This window comes from Microcaecilia unicolor, chromosome 1 (genome assembly GCF_901765095.1).
Source record: "Microcaecilia unicolor chromosome 1, aMicUni1.1, whole genome shotgun sequence".
Classification (NCBI taxonomy): domain Eukaryota; kingdom Metazoa; phylum Chordata; class Amphibia; order Gymnophiona; family Siphonopidae; genus Microcaecilia; species Microcaecilia unicolor.
In genome coordinates this window covers 8,702,206-8,729,078 of record NC_044031.1, presented here as the reverse complement: position 1 = coordinate 8,729,078, position 26,873 = coordinate 8,702,206, and the positions used below count along the sequence as shown (strand labels likewise).

The window sequence follows — 26,873 nt, the reverse complement described above, 5'->3', positions numbered from 1 at the left end:
TCTGTGGGATTGGAGAAGAGCAGATGTGGTCCCTCTTCACAAAAGTGGTGATAGGGAAAAAGCTGGAAACTACAGGCCAGTAAGCCTTACTTCGGTTATTGTAAAAGTAATGGAAGTGATGCTGAAGGAAAGGATAGTAAATTTCCTGGAAGCCAATAAGTTTAAAGATCCAAGACAACATGGAATTCTGGGTGACCGGAGAATTGAAACAAGGACGTGCTACTTAGATTTCAGGAAAGCTTTTGACACGGTTCCCCACAGGAGGCTCTTGAATAAACTTGACAGGCTGAAGATAGGACCTGACGTGGTGAACTGGATTAGGAACTGGTTGAGGACAGACGCCAGAGGGTGGTGGTTAATGGAATTCACTCGGATGAGGGTAAGGTGAGTAGTGGAGTGTCTCAGGGATCGGTGCTGGCGCCGATTCTGTTCAATATATTTGTGAGTGACATTACTGAAGGATTAGAAGGTAAAGTCTGCCTTTTTGCGGATGATACCAAGATTTGTAACAGAGTGGACACCCCGGAGGAAGTGAAAAACATGAAAAAGGATCTGCAGAAGTTAGAAGAATGGTCTAATGTTTGGCAAATAAATTTCAATGCAAAGAAATGCAAAGTGATGCACTTAGGGAGTAGAAATCCACGGGAGACATATGTCTTAGGCAGTGAGAGTCTAGGTACAGACAGGGAGAGGGATCTTGGGGTGATGGTATCTGAGGGTCTGAAGTTGACGAAACAGTGTGACAAGGCGGTGGCCGTAGCCAGAAGGATGCTAGGCTGTATAGAGAGGTGTGACCAGCAGAAGAAAGGTGGTGTTGATGCCCCTGTACAAGTCGTTGGTGAGGCCCCACCTGGAGTACTATGTTCAGTTTTGGAGGTTGCATCTTGCTAAGGATGTAAAAAGAATTGAAGCGGTGCAAAGAAAAGCTACAAAAATGGTATGGGATTTGCGTAGCAAGACGTATGAGGAGAGACTTGCTGACCTGAACATGTATACCCTGGAGGAAAGGAGAAACAGGGGTGATACGATACAGACATTCAAATATTTGAATGGTATTAATCCGCAAACAAACCTTTTCCGGAGACGGGAAGGTGGTAGAACTAGAGGACATAAAATGAGTTTGAAGGGGGGCAGACTCAAGAATGTCAGGAAGTATTTGTTCACAGAGAGAGTGGTGGATACTTGGAATGCCATCCCGCAGGAGGTGGTGATGAAAACGGTAAAGGAATTCAAAAAAGCGTGGGATAAACATAAAGGAATCCTGTTCATAAAGAATGGATCCTCAGAAGCTTAGCAGAGATTAGGTGGCAGCACCGGTGTTTGGGAGGCGGGGCTAGTGCTGAGCAGGTCTGTGCCCTCCCTCTCTGCACATATCCAACAGACAGCCAAGACCTGTCGCTTCTTCCTCTATAACATTAGCAAATTCCGCCCTTTCCTCTCTGAGCACACCACCCGAACTCTCATCCACGCTCTCGTTACCTCTCGCCTTGACTACTGCAACCTACTCCTCACTGGTCTCCCACTTAGCCACCTATCCCCCCTTCAGTCCGTTCAGAACTCTGCTGCACGTCTTATCTTCCGCCTGAACCGATACACTCATATCACCCCTCTCCTCAAGTCACTTCATTGGCTTCCGATCAGGTACCGCATTCAATTCTAGCTTCTGCTACTAACCTACAAATGTACTCGATCTGCAGCCCCTCCTTACCTCTCAACCCTCATCTCCCCTTACGTTCCTACCCGTAACCTCCGCTCTCAAGACAAATCCCTCCTTTCAGTACCCTTCTCCACCACCGCCAACTCCAGGCTCCGCCCTTTCTGTCTCGCCTCACCCAACGCGTGGAACAAACTCCCCGAGGCCATACGCCAGGGCCCCTCCCTGCCCATCTTCAAATCTCTGCTTAAAGCTCTAGAAATGTTAAGTAGTAGTAGTGCCCTGAAAATGACAGATACAAATCAAGGTCAGGTATACATATAAAGTAGCACATTTGAGTTTATCTTGTTGGGCAGACTGGATGTACCGTTTCAGTCCGGTGTGGGTTTTCTGGTGTGTGGTCAGTGTTTGTTTCCTACTAAAGCTTTTGCAACTCACAAAATAGAAATCACTTCACTCCTATGTGGATTTTCTGGTGTTGGGTCAGTGCTCCCTTCGCAATAAAGCTTTTACCACACTCAGTACATGTAAATGGCTTCTCTCCTGTGTGGATTCTCTGGTGTCTGGACAGTGTTTTCTTTCTACTAAAGCTTTTACCACACTCAGTAGATGTAAATGGCTTTTCTCCTGTGTGGATTCTCTCGTGTATGCTCAGTGTTTTCTTCATAGTAAAGCTTTTACCACACTCAGTACAAGTAAATGGCTTTTCTCCTGTGTGGATTCTCTCGTGTATGCTCAGTGTTTTCTTCATAGTAAAGCTTTTACCACACTCACTACATGTAAACAGATTCACCCCTGTGTGGATTCTCTGGTGTTGGGTCAGTGTTTTCTTCTCAGTAAAGCTTTTACCACACTCACTACATGTAAATGGCTTTCCTCCTGTGTGGATTCTCTGGTGTATGGTCAGTGTATACTTCTCAGTAAAGCTTTTACCACACTCACTACATGTAAATGGCTTTTCTCCTCTGTGGATTCTCTGGTGTTTGGTCAGTGTATACTTCTCAGTAAAGCTTTTACCACACACAGTACATGTAAATGGCTTCTCTCCTGTGTGGATTCTCTGGTGTATGATCAGCCTTTTCATTATTCTAAAGCTTTTACCACACTCAGTACATGTAAATGGCTTTTCTCCTCTGTGGATTCTCTGGTGTATGGTCAGTGAATACTTCTCAATAAAGCTTTTACCACACTCAGTACATGTAAATGGCTTTTCTCCTGTGTGGATTCTCTGGTGTTTCGTCAGTGTACCCTTCTCAGAAAAGCTTTTACCACACTCAGTACATGTAAATGGATTTTCTCCTGTGTGAATTCTCTGGTGTATGGTCAGTGCATTCATCATAGTAAAGCTTTTACCACACTCACTACATGTAAACAGCTTCTCACCTGTGTGAATTCTCTGGTGTATGGTCAATGCATTCATCATAGTAAAGCTTTTACCACACTCACTACATGTAAACAGATTCACCCCTGTGTGGATTCTCTGGTGTATGGTCAGTGTTTCCTTTCTACTAAAGCTTTTACCACACTCACTACATGTAAACGGCTTCTCACCTGTGTGAATTCTCTGGTGTCTGGTCAGTGTATTCTTCTCAGTGAAGCTTTTACCACACTCACTACGTGTAAATGGCTCAATGGTGTGGATTCTCTCGTGTGTTGTGAGGTGTTCTTTTTGACTGAAGCTTTTATTACAGTCAGTACAGGTAAATGGTTTCATTCCAGTGTCAGTTTTCGGGTGGTCTCTGAGACTGTCTGTAGTAAAGCTTTTACCACACTCACTACATGTAAATGGCTTCTCTCCTGTGTGGATTCTCTGATGTACAGTCAGTGTATTCTTCTCAGTAAAGCTTTTACCACACTCACTACATGTAAATGGCTTCTCTCCTGTATGGATTTTGTGGTGTTTGATCAGTCTTCCCTTTGTAATAAAGCTTTTACCACACTCCGTACATGTAAATGGCTTCTCACCTGTGTGGATTCTCTGATGTACAGTCAGTGTTTTCTTCTCAGTAAAGCTTTTACCACACTCACTACATGTAAATGGCTTCTCTCCTGTGTGGATTCTCTGATGTACAGTCAGTGTTTTCTTCTCAGTAAAGCTTTTACCACACTCACTACATGTAAATGGCTTCTCTCCTGTATGGATTTTCTGGTGTTTGATCAGTTTTCCCTTTGTACTTAAGCTTTTACCACACTCAGTACATGTAAACGGCTTCTCACCTGTATGGATTTTCTGGTGTCTGATCAGTTTTCCCTTCGTACTTAAGCTTTTACCGCACTCACTACATGGAAATCGCTCAATGCTGTGGATTCTCTTGTGTTTAGTGAGGTGTTCTTTTTGACTGAAGCTTTCATTACAGTCAGTACAGGTAAATGGGTTCATTCCAGTGTCAGTTTTCGGGTGGTCTCGGAGACTGTCTGTAGTGAAACTTTTACCGCACATAGTAGAGGTAAATGGTTTCACTACTGAATTAAGCCTCTTGGGCATTGTGAGGTTTCCTTTCCAACAAGCACTTATACCACTGTCTGCAGAAGTATATAATCTCTCATTTTTTTCGATTTCTTGGCATTTTGAGAGTGTTGCCTTCCTGCAAAGTATTTGTTCAGATTTAGTAGAAGTGTCCGGTTCCCCAGCAGTTTGAGCTTTTTGATGATCTATGACTGCTTCCTCTTGACTAAAGCTTTTCTGACATTCAGCACTTGAATCTGAGCTCTGTCCTTGGTGGAAATTTTCTTCCTTGTTGGAGCTTTTGTCACATCCAGGCCATGAAGATATTCTCTCATCAGTGATGTTTTTCTTATGTTTTATAATGTCTGCTTTGTTCCCATGTTCGGTACTTGTACACATTCTAGTTTCTTTATTAGTTTTCTTGGGTTGCATTAGCTCTTTCTTCCTACGGAAACCTTTACCACATTCAGAACCTGTAAAATGTTTCTCTTTTATGACTGTTTTCTGTTGTCCCTGTAGTTCTCTCTTTAGACTGAAGTTTCCCCCATTGTCCGTACATGTAGATGGTCTGTCTTCAGTATCAGATCTAAGAAGTGATTTTAGAACAAAATAATTGCTGAGGAATATCTGACAAATATCACAGGAACAGCTTTGATCTCTCGTCTGGTTTCTCTCCTCTTCCCCTGTCTGTTTGATATTACTGGTACTGTTTTCACACAGAGCTGAGCCTCCTGGTGAAGGTTTTTGTTTATTTTGATTCTTTTCCTTTTCTCCCCAGTCAGAACTGGAAGAAGTTTTCTCTTTGTCTCTTTCTGATAACATCTTTTCTTCTTCAGGCTTCTCACTGAGCTTCCAGTTATGTGTCTCTGAATTACTGTTTTTAGGATCCTCTTGTTCTAAATAAAAGAAAGAGAATTGAGTATTATTGTAGGACACAAAAAACAAGAGGTCGAAAATGCTGCCATCAAAATGTATCACAAGGAAAAAGCAGCAATGATGAGCCAGTAATTATGAAATCGTAAAATGGACAAACAATCCACCTAAAGCCGCCTAGGTACATATTTTATATATATTTTTGGGAGGGGGGGTTGTGGAGGGTATGTCTTTTTTTTGTCTTAGTTCTCTGCATATGGTATTGTAAGAAGATTCTTTTACCCCTTTATTTCTGTTTATCTTTCAGGGGATTCTTTGTCCATTTTACAATTTATAATTCTACCTCTTAATGCCGAAACATGTTGGGCTGACGAACTAATGGAAAAAGTACTTTGGACTTAGAGTTTCCACTACTTATAAGGCTGTTTTGATTCCTTAAAGGTTTTTAAGAAATAATTACTGGCTCCTCATTGCTGCTTTGTTATTGTAGGAGAAGAATAATTTAACAAGTTTCAGGGCCGTAGGGTTGCCATGTTGGAAATCAGCACTACCGCCCGGCATACCCAGGGGTAGTTCTGAGTTTGCAGTGTGCCATTTTCCACGTTAGAAAACATTTTTTCTATTTTGTAACATGGGCGCTTGGTGTAGGCGCATCCAGCGGTAATTGCGCACTGACCAATTACCGCTGCATTAAAATGTGAACATTCTGAGGCATTAAATGGATGTATGCAGATTTCTGTATTAGCAGACGGCTATTTATGCCTCCATTTAAAACATAGGCAATTCCAGACGCCCACTCTACCGAGCACCACTTATATTTGTAAAATGCCAGAGATGCAAATAAAATACATGATCTCCCTCAAGTTGATATATAAAAGCTTCTTATTGGTCTTTCCACATTGATATAATAACCATTGGGGTCTTGATGTCATGGATTCAGGTAAGGTGAGCCCTTGGACCAAAACTGGAGCTTTAGCAGACAAGTCACCTGGGCTGGCACAGGCAGGATTCAAAACAGACTGGGCTGAAGACAAAATCAAGAACAGGCAAGACTGGACTAGACAAGACAGGACTAGAATAAACCAGGAGACTCAACAAGGCAGGACAGAGGTAACAAGGCACAATGGACAAGACAAAGACTGGATCCAGGCAAGACAAGGAGAAAAATGCAAAGGGGCAGAACTGGAACCCAAGCAGGACAGGCAGACTCGGAATTGGATTAAAACTGGGTCTGGGACCCAGGCAATACAAGGCAAGACACAGAACTAGATTAAAACTGGTTCCAGAAAAGGGCAAGACCAGGACAAGGCAAGGACTAGATACGGACAGGACTAGACTGAATGAGACAAGACAAGGCACAACAAGACAGGCAAAGCAGGGCAGGAGCGAGGCAACAAGAACAAACAGAAGCAAGACTATAAACAAGGCAGGAACAGGATTCAGGAACAGACTTGGCTTGGCAGCTGGAACAGGATCCAGGAACAGACTTGGCTTGGCAACTGGAACAGGATCCAGGAACGGACTTAGCTTGGCAACTGGAACAGGATTCAGGAACAGAGCTTGGCTTTAACAGAAAACAGGAACAGAGCTTCGCTTAGCAGAAAGCAGAAACAGGGTTTAACTGTAGCAAGAGTCAAGAGCAGGGCTAGACTGAAAGTAGGAGGCAAGGAGTCAAACTGTTACAGACAACAAGAGCAGGGTGTGGCTGTAGAACAAGGCTTTCAGGAACAAGATTCAAAAGCAAGACACACAGAAACAAAGCATTCAAGTACAAGACTCATAGAAACACAGAACAGACCTTCAAGGACAAGACTCACAGGAACAGCCAGGCTGGAATCAAAGCATGCAGGAACAAAGCGAAGCAGGGCTTGGATCTACACAGGGAACACAAAGACAAAATTAAGAGACCTCTTGCAAAGGCATGAGAGTTCCAAGGTGCTTATAAAGGACTTTATTGATGATGTCACAACTTGGAATGAGGCTTGGATTGCAGGAACACCAGGCAGCAGATGCATCAATGCAGGGACAAGACAGTCCAGAGAAGCCACAGAGCCAGATCACTGGAAAAAGGTGAGTCTGGACACCGGAGCACAGTCACAACCGTGACACTTGATCCTATCTCCAATAGTGGCCAGTCTGGTCACAAGTGCCTGGCAGATCCTACAAAGTAGATCTAATTCTCATGGTTCATTTTCCAGAGAAGAACAATGGCTCTCCCAAGTTTACCTGACTAATAATATTTTTATGGACTTTTCCTCCAGAAACATCTTCAAACCTCTTTTGAGCCCCTCTATCGCAGTTCCTTTGACCACATCCTCTGATTGTCTCTCTTATTCCAGCCTCTAGGGCTGAAGTGTTTTCCCCTCCCCAGGGGCAAGGGACAGGATTACACGCCAGCCGGACCCAAAAGAAGGGAGGGAGAGATCAGCTGCCTGACTGCTGAGACAGGGAGCACATGGAGCCTGAGGAAGCAAAAAAAAAAAAACACCTGGCTGGCAACTATTGTTGGGGAGCCTGAGCCCATGAGGCCCCCCCCCCATAGCTATGCCACTGGAACAAGCCACAGAAGAGGAGGGGGAGGAGGAGGACAACGATGCTGAGAAGGGACCTGAGCCCAAATTTTGGAAGCTGATTGTTAAAGTTTAACAACCGGCTCCCAAAATTCTTAAAAAATTAACAAACAGATCATGCGAGCCGGCTCCAGCACACCACTGCCTGGCTGAATAAGGTGGAGGGAGGAAGGCAGACACAGAGACACTGGACCAGGTACGGTTTTGCTCCCACATCCGCGGTAAACAGCCAGGTGTTTTTTCTTTTACTACGGATTTACCGCAGATTACCATGGTTTACTGCAGATCTCCATCCCTGTGTCATTCTCTAATTCAAACATGAAATTGATGATCTGCTACTAACATTCTGTAACCTGTTAAAATCGTCCGTAGTACATGAAGATTGGAGGGTAGCCACTGTAATGCCGATTTTTAAAAAGGGATCCAGGGGTGATCCAGAAAATTACATACTGGTAAGCCTGACTTCAGTGCTGGGCAAAACAGTGGAAACTATTATAAAGAATAAAATTATGGAGCATATAGATAAACATGGTTTAATGGGACAGAGTCAGCATGGGTTCCGCCAAGGGAAGTCTTGCCTCAACAATTTGCTTCATTTCTTTGAAGTCATGAATAAACATGTGGATAAAGGTATAAAGTTGAGCCGGTTGATGTAGTGTACCTAGATTTTCAGAAAGCTTTTGACAAAGTTCCTGATGAGAGACTCCCGATAAAATTAAAGAGTCATGGGATAGGAGGCAATGTCCTTCTGTGGATTAGGAATTGGTCATTGGACAGAAAACAGAGGGTAGGGTTAAATGGTCAGGTCATTTCTCTCAATGGAGGAGGGTGAATAGTGGAGTGCCACAGGGATCTGTACTGGGACAGGTGCTACTTAACATATTTATAAATAATCTGGAAATCGAAACAAGTGAGGTAATTAAATGTGCAGATGACACAAAACTGTTCAAAGTTGTCAAAACACATGTGGTGTCAGACCTGTGAGTTCTTGTATCAAGTAGAGCGCTGCCGAGCCCGGTACTTAGACCAGGTTCTGCGCTGACTGCCGTTCCCCAGAGGTTGAGCCCCTAGGTGCGGGCGGCCTACAGGGCTTATGAGATGGAGCAGGAAGCGGGGTGATGAACGAGACGGCCAGACAGGCAGCAGGCAAGAGAGTGATCCAGGTACAGGCAGAGTCAGTAGGCAGGCAGCAGACACGAGAGTAATCCAGGTACAGGCAGAGTCAGTAGGCAGTTGGCAGGTCAAAAGAGTAATCCAGGTACAGGCAGAGTCAGTAGGCAGGCAGCAGACACGAGAGTAATCCAGGTACAGGCAAGGTCAGTAGGCAGGCAGCAGAACAAGAGTAATCCAGGTACAGGCAAGGTCAGTAGGCAGGCAGCAGACACAAGAGTAATCTAGGTACAGGCAGAGTCAGTAGGCAGGCAGCAGACACGAGAGTAATCCAGGTACAGGCAGAGTCAGTAACAAAGAACAAAGTAGAGGAGAAGCACACTACTGAGCAAGTAACACCTACCAAAGTAGAAGCCAAAGCAAGGAGTCTAGGGAGAGCTCAACTGATATAGTGCTGGCGTCTGACATCAGCAGGGAGAAGGAGCACAGCCATAGGACAAGAGCAGGGGAAGGAGGAACCGGAAGACCAATAGGAGAGAAGGGAAGCCAGGCAAAGGAAGAGCAGACCCAGGTGGGTAGAAGCAAAGCAATCAAGGAGCCTGGAAGCCAGGCAGAGAGAGAGCAGAGCCAGGTGCATGGAAGCAAAGCAATCAAGGAGCCTGAAGCCAGAGATGAACTACACACACATGGCTCAGGGCTGTGCCAGTCAAGTGTGCGTGTCGACGGGACCCTGCACAGCCCAAGGACGCTGATTGCGTTGAGGTAGGGGACATGACAGTACCCCCTCCTTAAGGACTCCCCTCTGCCTAGGTCCAGGTTTGGATGAGTAGCAGGTATGGAACTCCCGGATCAATTCAGGTGCATTGACATTGGCAGCGGGCTCCCAGGAATTATCCTCGGGACCAAATTGCTTCCAGGACAGCAAATAGAACAGCCGTCCCCTTTGACGTTTGGAGTCCAGAACCTCATCTACCTTGAACTCAGGATCTGGCTCGAAATCAGGAACAATGATCTTCTTTGGCTCTGGGTGCCATTTCGAGGTCAAAAATGGCTTTAGCAGGGACACGTGGAAAGCGTTGTGGACCTTGAGATTACTTGGTAACTGGAGACGATAAGTGATGGCTCCCATCCGAGATCGTACTGAAAAGGGTCCAATGTATCGGGGAGCAAACTTGAAGGAGGGTAATCGGAGTCTCAAGTATTTGGTAGTAAGCCAAACTTTTTGTCCAGGTTGAAAGGTCAGAGCAGACCGCCTCTTATGATCTGCGAAAAGCTTGTATCTAGCAGCGGCTCGCTGAAGATGTTGTTGGACCCTGCTCCAAATGTCCCGGATATCAGTGAGGGTTTGTTGGAGCTGAGGCGAGGCTTGGGTCTGAGGGATTGGAAGCAGTGGCGTACCAAGGGGGGGCGGTGGGTGTGGTCCGCCCCGGGTGCACGCCGCTGGGGGGGTGCCGCGTGCCTGTCCGCTACTTTCGTTCTGTGCTCCCTTTGCCCCGGAACAGGTTACTTCCTGTTCTGGGGCAGAGGGAGCATGGAAACGAACGAAGCGGACAGGCGCGCGACACCCCCCCCCCCCAGCGGCGGGCAGCCGGCGGGGTTCTTTGGCGGGGAGGGGGGGTCGCTGCACCCGGGGGGTGGGGCGCATCGGCGATCCACCCCGGGTGTCAGCCCCCCTAGGAACGCCACTGATTCAAAGTGGTAGTCGTGGGTGGCGCCTGTATAATGTAAAAAATGGTGACGTATGAGAGGCAGTGTGGAGACCATTGTTATAGGCGAATTCATCCCAGGGGAGTAATGTGGACCAATCATCCTGTCGGTTATTAGTATACATTCACAGGAAGGTCTTGAGAGTTTGATTGACCCATTCCACCATTCCATTGGTCTGTGGCTGGTATGCGGATGAAAAAAGGGTGGTGAGGCCAAAAAGCAGAACACAGTGCTCTCCAGAACATAGAAGTGAATTGAGATCCCCGATCCCTTATGATCCAGAGAGGTAGACCATGTAAACGAAAAATATGCTAGATGAAATTCTTGGCAAGAGTAGCGGCCAAGGGGAGAGATTTCATGGGAATGAAATGGGCCATACGGGAGAATCGATCCACCACTACCCAAATGACCGTGTGACCTTGGGACAGAGGTAAATCAGTCCTTCTCGTCGGTACCGGGAGGTGCCGGTGACATGCTTCGAGCTAAGGTGAAGAAGCACCATCATCGTTCACCTTCCCATCATGGTACCGAGAGCTCCGGGACGCCAAAGGATTCGGCACCCGTGAAGCGTCGACACCGGGAGGACCGCTCACCCTCCATCCAGGAGGTGTCGATGCGCAGGTCTCCAGACAGCCCGGTACCACCTCCTCGCCCTAGGCAGATTCTGGCTTCGTCTCCTGTACCGGCCCCACAGCCTTGCTCGACAGACACTCTTGATGAGCGCCTCTGAGCCATTCTTCCAGGGATTCTGGAAGGAGTGCTGCGACCATCTGTTCCGCTACCGGTGGTGCTTGCGCCATCGGTGCCATTGAGAGATGCGGCAGCTGGCTCCCCGCCTGTGGTGTGGCCTGTGTTGCCGGTGCTGCTTGCGGCATCAGCCTCAGCGGCCACCCAAGTCGACTCCCCATTGACTTCGATGGAGGGAGCTTCATCGCCGATGGCGCGGGAGTCCACTTCTCGGCATCACCATTGAGGCCATCGGTCCTCGGCGTCGAGACGGGCCCGGCTTCGGACTGCAGTCAGAGAACTCGTGTCCAACACCGAGGGGGAGGCCTCGTGGGAGGCAGAGGAGGACACAAAATACTTCTCGGAGGAGGAGTCTTGCGGTCTCCCCTCTGATCCCACTCCTTCGCCAGAGAGAAAGCTTTCTCCCCCGAAGAGTCTGCCTTTCTCCTCATTTGTCCGGGAAATGTCTATGGCCATTCCCTTCCCTGTGGTAACTGAGGATTAGCCCAGGGCTGAGATGTTCGAGGTCCTGGACTATCCTTCGCCACCTAAGGAATCGTCCACTATTCCTCTGCATAATTATTATCATTATTATTAACATTTGTATAGCGCTACCAGACGCATGCAGCGCTGAACATCCGACATAGAGAGACAGTCCCTTCTCAAAAGAGCTTACAATCTAAAAATAATACAGACAGACAAGGGAAGTACTGGGTGAGAAGGAACAAGGGGAGGGCAATTGAGTAGTGCCTAGGAGCCAAAGGCAGTGGTGAAAAGGTGGGTTTTCAGCATAGATTTGAAAACAGGTAGAGATGGAGTTACACGTATAGGCTCAGGAAGTCTATTCCAGGCATAAGGTGCAGTCTGGAGTTAGCAGTAGAGGAGAAGGGGGACGACAAGAGAGATTTGTCCAGTGAGCGGAGTTCACGGGGAGGAATGTAGGGAGAGATGAGAGTGGAGAGGTAATGGGGTGCTGCATAACGGATGCATTTAAAGGTCAGTAAGAGAAGTTTGAACTGTATGCGGAAGCGGACAGGGAGCCAGTGAAGTGACTTGAGGAGTGGGCTAGTGTGGGTATAACGATTTTGGCAGAAAATAAGTCATGCTGCAGAATTTTGGACAGACTGGAGAGGAGAGAGATGGCTGAGAGGAAGACCAGTGAGAAGTAAATTGCAATAATCCAAGCGAGAGGTGACAAGGGTTTGGATAAGGGTTCTGGTAGCATATTCAGAAAGGAAGGGGCGGATTTTGCTAATGTTGTAGATAAAGAAACAACAGGTTTTAGCGATTTGTTGAATATGCGCAGAGAAGAAGAGAGGGGAATCAAAGATGACTCCAAGGTTACGAGCCGAGGAGACAGGGAGGATGTGAGAGCCATTAACAGAGATAGAGAAAGGGGGAAGAGGGGAGGTGGGTCTAGGAGGAAAAATGAGAAGTTCAGTTTTGGTCATGTTTTGCTTCAGATGGCGTTGAGACATCCAAGCATAATGTGCTGAAGCAGACATTGCTGAAGAACTGAATGAAGCCTCTAACTAATCCCACCATTCCCAAGATTCACGGGGACCCGGAGTTGATGAAGACCCAGTTGCCTCATGACTCTGCGGTTGTGGATTCTGCTCTCAAGAGAGCCAGGAGTTCTAGGGATTACGCCTTGTCGCCCCCGGGGCGCGAGTCTAGAACTCTGGACTCTTGGGAGGAAGGCCTATCATTCTGCTATGCTCGTGTCCAAGATCCAGTCCTACCAGCTCTACACGAGCATCCACATGCGGAATAATATGAAGCAACTGGCGGACCTGGTCGATAAGCTCCCTTCGGAGCAGGCCAGGCCTTTTCAGGAGGTGGTCAGGCAGCTGAAGGCATGTCGTAAATTCCTGTCCAGGGGTGCTTACGACTCTTTTGATGTTGCATCCAGGGCTGCTGCTCAGGGTATAGTGATGCACATACTCTCATGGCTGCGTGCCTCTGACCCGGAGAATCGAGTCCAGCAGCGGATTACGGATGCTCCTTGCCGGGGGGATAATATTTTTGACGAGAAGGTCGAGCAGGTGGTTGATCAGCTCCACCAGCGGGAAACCGCACTCGACAAGCTCTCCCACTGGGCGCCATCAGCATCTACCTCTTCAGGTAGACGTTTTTATGGGGGAAGGAGGAATGCTCCCTACGCTTATAATAAGTGTAGGTACAATCCACCTTCTCGACAGCCTGCTCAGGCTAAGCCCCAGCACACTCATTCATGTCAACAGCGTGCACCTCAGCAGACCCCTGTAGCTCCCCAGCAAAAGCAAGGGATGGGCTTTTGACTGGTTCCAGTTGAGCATAGCCACTATAAAAGTGTCTGTGCCGGACGATCTGCCGGTCGGAGGGAGGTTAAAATATTTTCACCAAAGGTGGCCTCTCGTAACCTCCGACCGGTGGGTTCTCCAAATAGTCCGGCTAGGATACTCCCTCAATTTGATCTCTAAACCTCCAAATTGTCCACCGGGAGCTCAGTCCTTCGGCTTCCAGCACAGGCAGGTACTTGCAGAGGAACTCTCCGCCCTTCTCAGCGCCAATGCGGTCGAGCCCGTTCCACCGGGACAGGAAGGGTGGAAAAGAAAACAGGGGGATGCGTCCCATCCTAGACCTAAGGGCCCTGAACAAATATCTGGTCCGAGAAAAGTTCAGGATGCTTTCCCTGGGCACCCTTCTTTCCATGATTCAGGAAAGCGATTGGCTATGCTCTCTGGACTTAAAGGATGCATATACACATATCCCGATACTGCCACATCACAGACAGTATCTTCGATTCCGCCTGGGAACACAGCACTTCCAGTATTGTGTGCTATCCTTTGGTCTCGCTTCTGCGCCCAGGGTTTTCACAAAATGCCTGGCCGTGATTGCAGTGTCGCTACACAGACTGGGAGTGCATGTGTTCCCTTATCTTGACGATTGGCTGGTGAAGAACACCTCGGAGGCAGAAGCTTTGCAGTCCATGCAGATGACTATTCAACTCCTGGAGCTACTGGGGTTTGTGATCAATTATCCAAAGTCCCACCTTCTTCCAGTTCAACAACTAGAATTCATCGGAGCTCTGCTAGACACAAAGACGGCTCATGCCTATCTCCCCGAGACGAGGGCGGACAATCTTCTCTCCCTCGTTTCCTGGGCCCGAGCGTCTCAGCAGATCACAGCTCGGCAGATGTTGAGATTGTTAGGCCATATGGCTTCCACAGTTCATGTGACTCCCATGAGCCATCTTCACATGAGATCAGCTCAATGGACCCTAGCTTCCCAGTGGTATCAAGCTGCGGGGGATCTAGAGGACGTAATCTAACTGTCCACAGGTTTTCTCAATTCCCTGTATTCGTGGACAATTCGATCCAGTTTGACCTTGGGACGTCCCTTTCAAATTCCTCAGCCACAAAAAGTGCTGACAACGGATGCGTCTCTTCTGGGGTGGGGAGCTCATGTAGATGGGCTTCACACCCAAGGGAGTTGGTCCCTCCAGGAAACAGGTGTTCAGATCAATCTCCTGGAGTTGCGAACGGTCTGGAGCGCTCTAAAGGCTTTCAGAGATCAGCTGTCCAATCAAATTATTCAAATTCAGACAATCAGGTTGCCATGTATTACATCAACAAGCATGGGGGCACCGGATCTCGCCCCGTGTCAGGAACCTGTCCAGATTGGCTTTGGGCTCGCCAGTACGGCATATTTCTCCAAGCCATGTATCTGGCAAGCGTAAACAACAGTCTGGCCGACAGGTTGAGCAGGATAATGCAACCTCACAAGTGGTCTCTCAACTCGCGAGTGGTACACCAGATCTTCCAAGCATGGGGCACCCTCTTGGTGGATCTCTTTGCCACTCGGGTCAATCACAAGGTCCCTCAGTTCTGTTCCAGACTTCAGGCCCACGGCAGACTCGCGTTAGATGCCTTTCTCCTCCATTGGGGGAAGGGCCTCCTGTATGCATATCCTTCCATACCTTTGGTGGGGAAGACTTTGCTGAAACTCAAGCAAGATCGCGGAACTATGATTCTGATCGCTCCCTTCTGGCCGCGTCAGATTTGGTTCCCTCTTCTTCTGGAGTTGTCCTCCGAAGAACCGTGGAGATTGGAGTGTTTTCCGACCCTCATTACTCAAACGAGGGGGCACTTCTGCATCCCAACCTCCGGTCTCTGGCTCTCACGGCCTGGATGTTGAGAGCGTAGACTTCGCCACCTTGGGTCTTTCTGAGGGTTTCTCCTGAGTCTTTCTTGCTTCCAGGAAAGATTCCACGAAGAGGTGGGGCACCCCAGCCGACCCTCAGGGGGAGGAATGCTGGCTTCGGCCTAACCCCTGGTAAGCCTTTTCCTCAGCTGAGAGGTGCCCAGTTCTACCACTGGCTGCCTTTCAGGTGCTGTAGAGGACTTGCAGCTCATCTGCATATCCTTTCAGCCTTCTCTGGGGTGACTCCCAGGTCCGCTCCGATCCACTCAGGGCCTCCGCTCTAGGTGCCGCTCGCTTTTCTCTTTACATCTATTTTTCTCCCAGTTACTCTATCTGTTGCTTAACACCTCAGTCACTACTCATGGCCCCTATACACATTCTTTTCCTTGCCCTGTCCCTTCCTAATCTTTTCCCCTTCCCCCTACCGCTGTCTACTACAGGAACTCACTGCCCATCCATGTCCTCTCCCATCCTGCTCACTACTACAATACCTACCCACCCCCGTCCCTCACCACCTCACCATCTCTCCTATCCCCCTCCTCCTTCCTAGCTCTCAACCTTCATCACTTCCTTCCTGCCATTAACCCATCCCCATTCCTCCTAAGTGCATCCCGCCTTCGTCACCTTCATCGCCCTACCTCCCCCACCCTCCTCCGCATTCTCTTGCTCCTTCTCCTGCTATCCGCGGGAGACATCAATCCCAATCCAGGTCCCCCACACCTGTCCTCATCCTATCCATGCAAACGATTCCGGGATGTTTCCAATCTCATCTCTATTCCCCTCCTCCCCCCATCTTCCCTCCCCTTCTCGTGTGCCCTGTGGAATGCCCGCTCGGTCTGCAACAAACTTTCTTTCACCCACGATCTCTTCATCTCCCGTTCCCTCCAACTGCTCGCCCTAACTGAAACCTGGCTCACCCCCGACGACTCTGCCTCAGTCGCGGCCCTGTGCCATGGAGGCTATCTTTTCTCCCACACTTCCCACCCAGTTGGCCGCGGAGGAGGGTTTCTACTTTCACCCTCCTGTAGTTTTCAACCCCTCCTCCTACCGCAGTCTCACTGCTTCTCATCCTTTGAAGTTCACTCCATCCGTCTATTCTACCCGCTGCCACTCAGAGTTGCAGTCATTTACCGCCCCCCCGATAAGTCCCTCCCTTCCTTCCTTACCGACTTTGACGCCTGGCTCTCCGTTTTTCTTGAACCCTCATTTCCGTCCCTCATTCTTGGAGACTTCAACATACACGCTGATGACCCATCTGACTCCTACGCTTCTCAGTTCCTCACTCTGACATCCTCCTTCAACCTCCAGCTGAGCTCCACCACCCCTACTCACAAAACTGGCCATTGTCTTGACCTCGTCCTCTCCTCTACCTGCTCACCCTCCAATTTCTGCACCTCTGCTCTTCCTCTCTCAGATCATCACCTGATCACCTTCACACTTTATCACCTTCCCCCTCAGTCCCGCCCAACACTAACCACTACTTTCAGGAATCTCCAGGCTGTCGACCCTCCCACCTTATTCTCTTGTATCTCTAATCTCCTCCCTTCCATCATGTCCTCGGAGTCTGTCGACAAGGCTGTCTCTGCTTACAATGCCACTCTCTCCACTGCTCTGGACACACTTGCACCATCCATCTCCCGTCCCACAAGGCATACTAATCCCCAGCCCTGGCTGACCCCTTGCATCCGATACCTTCGCTCCTGCGCCCGATCTGCCGAACGCCTCTGGAGGAAATCTCGCACCCATACCGACTTCATTCATTACAAATTCATGCTATCCTCCTTCCAGTCCTCCCTATTCCTTGCCAAACAGGACTATTACACCCAATTGACTAATTCTCTCGGCTCCAACCCTCGTCGTCTCTTCGCCACCCTTAACTCCCTCCTCAAAGTGCCCTCTGCTCCCATCCCCCCCCCTCACTCTCTCCTCAATCACTAGCTGACTACTTCCGTGACAAGGTGCAGAAGATCAACCTTGAATTCACTACCAAGCCACCTCCTCATCTTCACCCTTTAACCCACTCCCTCAACCAACCAACCCAGGCCTCCTTCTCTTCTTTTCCTGATATCACCGAAGAGGAAACCACCCACCTTCTTTCCTCCTCAAAATGCACCACCTGTTCCTCTGATCCCATCCCCACCAACTTACTAAACACCATCTCTCCTACTGTCACCCCTCCTATCTGTCATATCCTCAAACTCTCTCTCTCCACTGCAACTGTCCCTGACACCTTCAAGCATGCTGTAGTCACACCACTTCTCAAAAAACCATCACTAGACCCTACCTGTCCTTCCAACTACCGCCCCATCTCCCTCCTACCCTTCCTCTCCAAGATACTTGAACGCGCCGTTCACAGCCGTTGCCTTGATTTTCTCTCCTCTCATGCCATCCTTGATCCGCTTCAATCCGGCTTTCGCCCTCTACACTCGACAGAAACGGCACTATCTAAAGTCTGTAATGACCTGTTCCTTGCCAAATCCAAAGGTCATTACTCCATCCTCATCCTCCTCGACCTATCCGCCGCGTTTGACACTGTCAATCACAACTTACTTCTTGCCACACTGTCCTCATTTGGATTCCAGGGCTCTGTCCTCTCCTGGTTCTCCTCTTATCTCTCCCACCGCACCTTCAGTGTACATTCTCAAGGATCTTCCTCCACCCCCATCCCGCTCTCTGTTGGAGTTCCTCAGGGATCTGTCCTTGGACCCCTTCTTTTTTCAATCTACACCTCTTCCCTGGGTTCGCTGATCTCATCCCATGGTTTCCAATATCATCTTTATGCTGACGACACCCAGCTTTACCTCTCCATACCGGACATCACTGCAGAAACCCAGGCCAAAGTATCGGTCTGCCTATCTGACATTGCTGCCTGGATGTCCAACCGCCACCTGAAACTGAACATGACTAAGACCGAGCTTATTGTCTTTCCACCCAAACCCACTTCTCCTCTCCCTCCTCTATCTCAGTTGATAACACCCTCATCCTCCCCGTCTCATCTGCCCGCAACCTCGGAGTCATCTTCGACTCCTCCCTCTCCTTCTTCACGCATATCCAGCAGATAGCCAAGACCTGTCGCTTCTTTCTCTATAACATCAGCAAAATTCGCCCTTTCCTCTCTGAGCATACCACCCGAACACTGGTCCACTCTCTCATTACCTGTCGCCTTGACTACTGCAACCTACTCCTCACTGGCCTCCCATTTAGCCATCTATCCCCCTCCAATCCGTTCAGAACTCTGCTGCACGTCTTATCTTCCGTCAGGACCGATATGCCCATATCACCCCTCTCCTCAAGTCACTTCACTGGCTTCCGATCAGGTACCGCATACAGTTCAAGCTTCTCCTACTTACCTACAAATGCACTCGATCTGCAGCCCCTCATTACCTCTCTACCCTCATCTCCCCTTACGATCCTACCCGTAACCTCCGCTCACAGGACAAATCCCTCCTCTCAGTACCCTTCTCCACCACCGGCAACTCCAGACTTCGCCCTTTCTGCCTCGCCTCACCCTATGCGTGGAATAAACTCCCTGAGCCCATACACCAAGCCCCCTCCCTGCCCATCTTCAAATCCTTGCTCAAAGCCCACCTCTTCAATGTCGCCTTCGGCACATAACCATTATACCTCCATTCAGGATATCTAGACTGCCCCAACTTTACATTTCGTCCTTTAGATTGTAAGCTTCTTTGAGCAGGGACTATCCTTCTTTGTTAAACTGTACAGCGCTGCGTAACCCTAGTAGCGCTTTAGAAATGTTAAGTAGTAGTAGTACTCTTTTAAATGGAAGAGGTTTGCCGTCTGGTGTGACAGCAAGGCCCTAGATCCTCGCTCTTGTCCTACACAGACCCTGCTTGACTACCTTCTACACTTGTCAGAGTCTGGTCTTAAGACCAACTCAGTAAGAGTTCATCTTAGTGCAATTAGTGCTTATCATTTTCGTGTGGAAGGTAAGCCTATCTTGGGACAGCCTTTAGTTGTTCGCTTCATGAGAGGTTTGCTTTTGTCAAAGCCCCCTGTCAAGCCTCCTACAGTGTCATGGGATCGCAATGTCGTTCTCACCCAGCTGATGAAACCTCCTTTTGAGCCACTGAATTCCTGCCATCTGAAGTACTTGACCTGGAAGGTCATTTTCTTGGTGGCTGTTACTTCAGCTCGTAGAGTCAGTGAGCTTCAAGCCTTGGTAGCTTATGCTCCATATACTAAATTTCACCATAACAGAGTAGTCCTCCGCACTCACCCTAAGTTCTTGCTGAAGGTGGTGTCAGAGTTCCATCTGAATCAGTCAATTGTCTTGCCAACATTTTTTCCCTATCCTCATACCCGCCCTGCTGAGCGTCAGTTGCACACATTAGACTGCAAAGGTAAAATTATGTATCATACCTGATAATTTTCTTTCCATTAATCATAGCTGATCAATCCATAGACTGGTGGGTTGTGTCCATCTACCAGCAGGTGGAGATAGAGAGCAATCCTTTTGCCTCCCTATATGTGGTCATGTGCTGCCGGAAACTCCTCAGTATGTCGATATCAAAGCTCCATCCGCAGGACTCAGCACTTAGAGAATTACACCCACAAAGGGACACTCTGCCCAGCTCACCACCGCCGAAACGGGGGAGGGGAATTAACCCAGCTCATCCCCACACAAGTGGGGGAGAGGAATCTGTCCAGCTCATCCCCGCGGAGCGGGGGAGGGACACCACACCCGCCGATGTGGGGGGATCTGGCTTATCCTGCAACCGCAACCGCGGGAGGAGCTGACTGACCCTAACACCGCCGAAGCAGGAGGGGTACAAAGCTGCCCTACAGCCGCACGAAGCGGGAGGGAGCACCGGCAGAATTTAGGTCTCAATCCAGCCCCGTAAAACGGAGGGGAGAGGAATGCAGCAGCTCAGTGTAACGCAAAATCGTCTCAACTCCTGAAGAATCCAATTGAAAAAACTTGAACACGAAGTCCTCCTGAACAGGAACTGAAGACTAAACTTGAACCTGAAATGCAACCAGAATAAAAACAGTACAGATATCTGGGAGGGGCTGTGGATTGATCAGCTATGATTAATGGAAAGAAAATTATCAGGTATGATACATAATTTTACCTTCCATATCATCATGCTGATCAATCCATAGACTGGTGGGATGTACCGAAGCAGTACTCACCCAGGGCGGGACATAGAAATCCCTGACCGCAACACTGAAGCTCCAAACCGGGCCTCCGCCCGAGCAGCCACAGTCAAGCGGTAATGCCTGGAGAAGGTATGAGCCGATGCCCAAGTTGCCGCCTTGCAAATCTCTTCCAAGGAGACGGACCCGGCCTCTGCCATCGAGGCCGCCTGAGCTCTAGTGGAGTGAGCCTTCAGCCACATAAGCCGCTGCAATGGCTTCCTTGACCCATCTTGCCACTGTAGGCTTAGCAGCCTGCAGACCCTTATGAGGACCTGCAAACAGGACAAACAGATGATCCGACTTCCGGAAATCATTGGTCACTTCCAAGTATCTGATGATGACTCGTCTCACATTTAGATATTTGAGAGCAGAGTACTCCTCTGGGTAGTCCTCCCTGCGAAAGGATGGGAGACAGAGCTGCTGATTCACATGGAAGCGAGAAACAATCTTGGGCAGGAAGGAAGGCACTTTGCGAATAGACACTCCTGCCTCAGTGAACTGCAGAAAGGGCTCTCGACATGATAGCGCCTGGAGCTCGGAAACTCTTCTGGCTGAAGTGATAGCCACCAAAAAGACTGCTTTCAACGTCAGGTCTTTCAGAGGTGCCCTCGACAAGGGTTCAAAATGCGGCTTCTGCAAGGCTCTTAGCACCAGATTGAGATTCCACGCAGGTACCACTGAGTGCAGGTGATTAACTCCCTTGAGAAAGCGCACCACATCTGGCTGCGAAGCCAGGGAAGCACCCTTCAGGCGGCCCCTGAAGCAAGCCAGAGTCGCTACCTGGACTTTAAGGGAACTGAGCGACAGGCCTTTCTCCAGACCTTCTTGCAGGAACGCCAACACTGAAGAAATTGGAGCAGTGAAGGGAGAAAGGGAGCCTGCCTCACACCACGATGCAAAGGTACGCCAAACCCTGGTGTAAGCAGTAGAAGTAGAGCGCTTCCTTACTCTCAGCATAGTGGCGATGACCTTGTCTGAGAAGCCTTTCTTCCTCAGACGCTGCCGCTCAATAGCCAGGCCGTAAGACCAAAGGGGGAGGGATCCTCCATCACCACGGGACCCTGATGCAACAGGCCCTGCTCCGCCGGCAGTCGCAGAGGTCCGTCCACTGAGAGCCTGATCAAGTCCGCATACCAGGGACGTCTGGGCCAGTCCGGACCCACCAGGATTACCCGGCCCGGATGCTTTGCCACCCGGTCTAGCACCCTGCCCAACATGGGCCAGGGCGGGAACACATAGAGAAGCTCCTGTGTCGGCCACTGTTGGAGAAGAGCATCTACTCCCAGAGATCGAGGGTCCCGCCCTCTGCTGAAAAAGCGCGGTACTTGGCAATTGGCCGATGACGCCATCAGATCTAGGCTCGGCTGGCCCCAGCGCTTCGTGATGTCCAAGAACGCCTGAGCCGATAGCTGCCACTCTCCGGGATCCAAGGTATGGCGACTGAGAAAGTCCGCCTTGACATTCATGACTCCAGCAATGTGGGCTGCCAACAGCTGTTCCAGGTTCGCTTCCGCCCACTGGCATAGATTCATGGCCTCCTTGGCTAGAGGGGCGCTCTTGGTACCTCCCTGGTGATTGACATAGGCCACAGCCGTGGCATTGTCCGACAGGACCCGTACTGGCTTCAACGCCAGTACCGGGAGAAACTCCAAAAGCGCCAACCGAATGGCTCTGAGTTCCAGGAGGTTGATAGACCACTTTGCCTCTGCAGGAGACCAGAGCCCCTGCGCTGTCCTTCCCAAGCAATGGGCTCCCCAGCCCATCAAAGAGGCGTCCGTCGTGACGACAACCCACTCCGGGGTCAAAAGAGGCATCCCTGCGGACAACTTGTCTGTCCTCAGCCAACAGCTCAGCGCCTTGCGCACCGCTAGGTCCAAGGGAAGGCGCACAGCGTAATCCTCCAACACTGGAGTCCAGCGCTGCAGCAGAGAGAGTTGTAGTGGTCTCATATGAGCCCTGGCCCAGGGCACTACTTCCATCGTGGCCGTCATAGAGCCCAACAGCTGCACATAGTCCCAAGCCTGAAGAGGAGAGGCTACTAGGAACTGGTCCACCTGAGCCTGAAGCTTGACAATTCGATTGTCCGGCAGGAACACTCTGCCCACTTGGGTGTCGAAACAAACTCCCAGATATTTCAGGGACTGAGTCGGGCGCAGCTGGCTTTTCTCCCAGTTGATGATCCACCCCAGGGAGCTCAGAAGAGCAATCACCCAGTCTACAGCTCTGCCGCACTCTGCATAAGAGGGGGCTCGGATCAACCAGTCGTCCAGATAAGGATGGACTTGTACTCCTTCCTTTCGTAGGAAGGCCGCGATGACCACCATTACTTTGGAGAAGGTCCGCGGAGCAGTAGCCAACCCGAACGGGAGGGCTCTGAACTGGAAGTGTCGGCCCAGGACTGCAAAACGCAGAAAGCGTTGATGAGGAGGCCAGATGGGAATATGCAGGTAAGCTGCCTTGATGTCCAAGGATGCCAGGAACTCCCCTGCCTTCACTGCCGCTATAACAGAGCGGAGAGTCTCCTTTCGGAAGTGCCGAACTTTCAAGGCCCGATTGACCCCTTTGAGGTCGAGGATAGGCCGTACAGAACCTCCTTTCTTTGGTACCACAAAGTAAATGGAGTAACGTCCCTTGCCAAGCTGATCTTCTGGCACCGGAACGACCGCACCCAGGTGGATCAGATTGTCCAAGGTCTGCTGCACTGCCACAGCTTTGACCGGAGACTTGCAGGGAGAGTGCACAAACCCGTCTCTTAAGGGTCGGCAGAACTCCAGCTTGTAGCCGTCTCTGATGACTTCCAGCACCCAAGCGTCTGAAGTTACCCTGGTCCACTCGCCCAGAAACGAGGACAGGCGTCCTCCAATCTGCACTGGGCCATGGACCAGGGCCCCGTCATTGGGTACGAGACCCTGGGGGAGGACCGGAGGAAGCACCTCCGGGACGGCGGTGTCTGCGAAAGGAATGCTGCTTGGGGGAGAAGTTCCTCTTGAAGGAAGAGGGGGCAGAGGAGCCCGACTTGCCCGGGCGATACCGACGGGCTTCCTGAAACCGTCCTTTGGAGGAACAGGGGCGAGCACCACTGGCCCGAGCCCTGCCCTCTGGTAACCTCTTGCCCTTAGACGTGCTGAGATCGGTCACAATTTTGTCCGGCTCGACCCCAAAAGGCAGCTTGCCTTTAAAAGGCAACTTAGCCAGGCGAGACTTAGAGGCGTGGTGAGCAGACCAATGCTTCAGCCAAAGCCACCGCCGCGCAGAGACTGTCTGAGCCATACCTTTAGCTGAGGCTCTCAAGACATCATACAGCAAGTCTGCCAAATAAGCCAAGCCCGATTCCAGGGCCGGCGAATCAGCCCTCAAGGAAGGATCCGAGGGGGAAGCCAGCTGCACAATCGTCAGGCACGCCCTGGCCACATAGGAGCCGCAAACTGAGGCCTGCAAACTTAAAGCAGCCGCCTTGAAGGATGACCTTAAGGCCGCCTCCAATCTTCTGTCTTGGGCGTCCTTTAGGGCCGTGCCACCTTCCACCGGCAATGCCGTTTTCTTAGTCACCGCAGTGATTAAAGAATCCACGGTAGGCCAAAGAAAGGCCTCCCGTTCACTTTCAGGCAGAGGATAGAGGTGGGACATAGCCCTAGCCACTTTGAGGCTCGCTTCTGGGACATCCCATTGAGCCGAAATCAAGGTGCGCATGGCCTTATGCACGTGGAAGGTTCTAGGCGGGCGCTTCGTCCCCAGCATAATGGCGGAGCCAACAGAGGCTGAGGGAGAGACGTCCTCCGGAGAGGAAATCTTCAAAATGCTCATGGCCTGCACTAACAGGTTGGGCAAATCGTCTGAGCGAAAGATCCGCGCTGCAGAGGGGTCATCCGCTCCATCCAAGCGGGAATCTGTCTCCTCCAAGGAATCCCCAAAGGACCGTTGGGAGAACTCAGATACGCTGCCCTCATATACATCAGAGGAGACAGAGTCCTCTAGGGCCTGGAAATCCACCCGAGGGCGTTTGCTTCCGGAGGCCTCAACCCCTTTATCAGACAGAGGGGCAGGGGCAGCGTTTTGCATAAGAAAAGCCTGATGCAGCAGCAAAATGAACTCAGGGGAGAATCCCCCCGAACTGTGCACTTCTGCATCTTGGGCCAAGGCCCTAGCCGCACCCTCAACCGGCGCTCGCGAGAGCGGGGGAGAAACGTGCTGCGCATCCAAAATGGTGTCCGGCGCGAAACTCCGAGAAGGAGCCGCACGGGAAGAACGGCGCTTAACTTTGGCCGCTTTCTTTCCGTCGCCCGAATCAAGGGCGACCATAGTATTAACGTCTCCCAGCTCAAGGGCGGCCCAAGAAGAAGCCGTCCGAGCAGAGTGGCCGACCAACATGGAGTGGGCGAGCAGCGGGGGATCTGGGGAGCGAATCCTCGCGCCCTCGCCGTCCGACGCCATAAGCCACGTGGAGACCGAACGGGGAACCCCCTGCCCGCTATAAAAAGGTAAAATTACCTGCTTCTCGCTCCGAGCTGTAACGAACTGGTGTCCCAGTGAGCAGCTGCAATAAACGTTGAAATAAACGCCCTTAAGGACGTCCAAAATTTTTTTTTTTTTTAAACGGAGCCAGCGGGAGGGGGGAGAAAAGGAGGGACCTGGCACCACCAGGTTTGCACTTGCTCAAGAAGAGCCCTCAACCCCAAGTACTCAACAAAACCTAAAAATTAGGCTTGGAGACCTAGCCAGAGCTGCTGCTGTGTGTGACCACCACCTGCTGATAGAGAACATACTGAGGAGTTTCCGGCAGCACATGACCACATATAGGGAGGCAAAAGGATTGCTCTCTATCTCCACCTGCTGGTAGATGGACACAACCCACCAGTCTATGGATTGATCAGCATGATGATATGGAAAGAGCATTGGCCTTCTATGTGGAGCGGACAAGCCCCTTCAGACAGTCCGCCCAAATGTTTGTTTCTTTCGATCCCAACAGAAGGTGAGTGGCTGTCGGGAAATGCACCATTTCTAATTGGCTAGCAGATTGCATTTCCTTCACTTATGCCCAGGCTGGGCTGACTCTTGAGGGTCATGTCACGGCTCATAGTGTTAGAGCCATGGCTGCGTCAGTGGCCCACTTGAAGTCAGCCACTATTGAAGAGATTTGCAAGGCTGCAACGTGGTCATCAGTCCACACATTCACATCTCACTACTGCCTTCAGCAGGATACCCGACGCGACACTCGGTTTGGGCAGTCGGTGCTGCAGAATCTGTTTGGGGTTTAGAATCCAACTCCACCCCCCTAGGCCCATTTTTATTCTGTTCCAGGCTGCACTCTGTTAGTTGTTTCTGGGTTTTAGGTCAATCTCAGTTATGTCATCGCCGTTGCGAGGCCCAATTGACCTATTTTTGTTGTTTTGAGTGAGCCTCGGGGCTAGGGATACCCCATCAGTGAGAACAAGCAGCCTGCTTGTCCTCGGAGAAAGCGAAGTTACTTACCTGTAGCAGGTATTCTCCGAGGACAGCAGGCTGGTTGTTCTCACCAACCCGCCCTCCTCCCCTTTGGAGTTGTCTCTTCCCTTGTCTTTGCTTTTCAAGTTTACTGAGGTGGTGCTCTCGCGTGACGGGCAGGAAGATGGCCGTGCATGCGCGGTCTGTGCACCCGCGTGCTCAAAGGCTCTAGCAATTGCTGTTGCTAGGAAGATTTCTCCTGGATCTGGGGCTGCCGTCGGACGTCACCCATCAGTGAGAACAATCAACCTGCTGTCCTCGGAGAATACCTGCTACAGGTAAGTAACTTCGCTCTTCTCTAGTTTGGCGAAGAGATGGTAGTCCCGGAGGCATTGGAGAACGGTACAGACATGACGAGGGTGGTCTTGAACAGAAGCAGAAAAAAAACAAAATATCATCCAGGTAAACTATGACTGAGGAGTACAGGAGATCTTGAAAAATGAAGTTAATGAATTCCTGAAAGGCCGCAGGTGCATTACAAAGGCCAAATGGCATGACTAGATATTCGAAATGTCCTATGCTGTGAGAACATCGTATGTGCACTTTTTTACAATTATGTTTTTATTTTTTACAATATGTATGTTTTTACTATATAATTTATATTGTCTGTACTAATAGTTTTAATGCTTTATTTGTACGTATAGACCCCAGATGCAGGCAATTTGCTGAAACACAGACGGTGTCGGATCCTTCAATAAACTCCGCTTCCTTCAGTCTAAGACTTCGCCTCCCAGGTCCATCCATGGTTCACTAGACTTCTTCAATGGCGTTGTTCGGTTTCCATTGCTGATTCCCACTTGGGTCATCTCGCCATTGCTCATTATCAGTCACATTGGCTTCCTGCACTGAGACTCACCCACTGCCAGTCACTCCTTAATGTGCTTGAGAAGGGATTTTAACAGGGGGAATAACAGGAAATCCTTACCTAGAGACATCAGAGTCTCATAATTCTCCTTCATCA

The 26,873-nt window shown here is 50.0% G+C and overlaps 1 protein-coding gene across 1 annotated transcript; it reads right to left on the bottom strand.

The window, feature by feature from the left end:
- Positions 1-1,952: 1,952 nt before the first annotated feature.
- On the bottom strand, positions 1,953-26,873 carry LOC115462857 (zinc finger protein 420-like). Its single transcript, XM_030192912.1, has 4 exons — positions 26,838-26,873; positions 3,872-4,996; positions 3,401-3,787; positions 1,953-3,319 (listed from the first exon to the last, which is right to left on the bottom strand). The coding sequence occupies exons 1-4, from the start codon at positions 26,869-26,871 to the stop codon at positions 2,103-2,105; spliced, it is 2,763 nt and encodes a 920-aa protein (XP_030048772.1). The 5' UTR covers positions 26,872-26,873; the 3' UTR covers positions 1,953-2,102.

Coding starts and splice junctions, on each gene's coding strand:
- LOC115462857 (XM_030192912.1), bottom strand. CDS start 26,871: ATGAAGGAGAATTATGAGACTCTGATGTCTCTAG. Junction 3,788..3,871: donor ACACCAGAAAATCCATACAG/GTGAGAAGCCGT, acceptor AAATCCATACAG/GAGAGAAGCCATTTACATGT. Junction 3,320..3,400: donor TAAAAGCTTTACTACAGACA/GTCTCAGAGACC, acceptor TCAGTCAAAAAG/AACACCTCACAACACACGAG.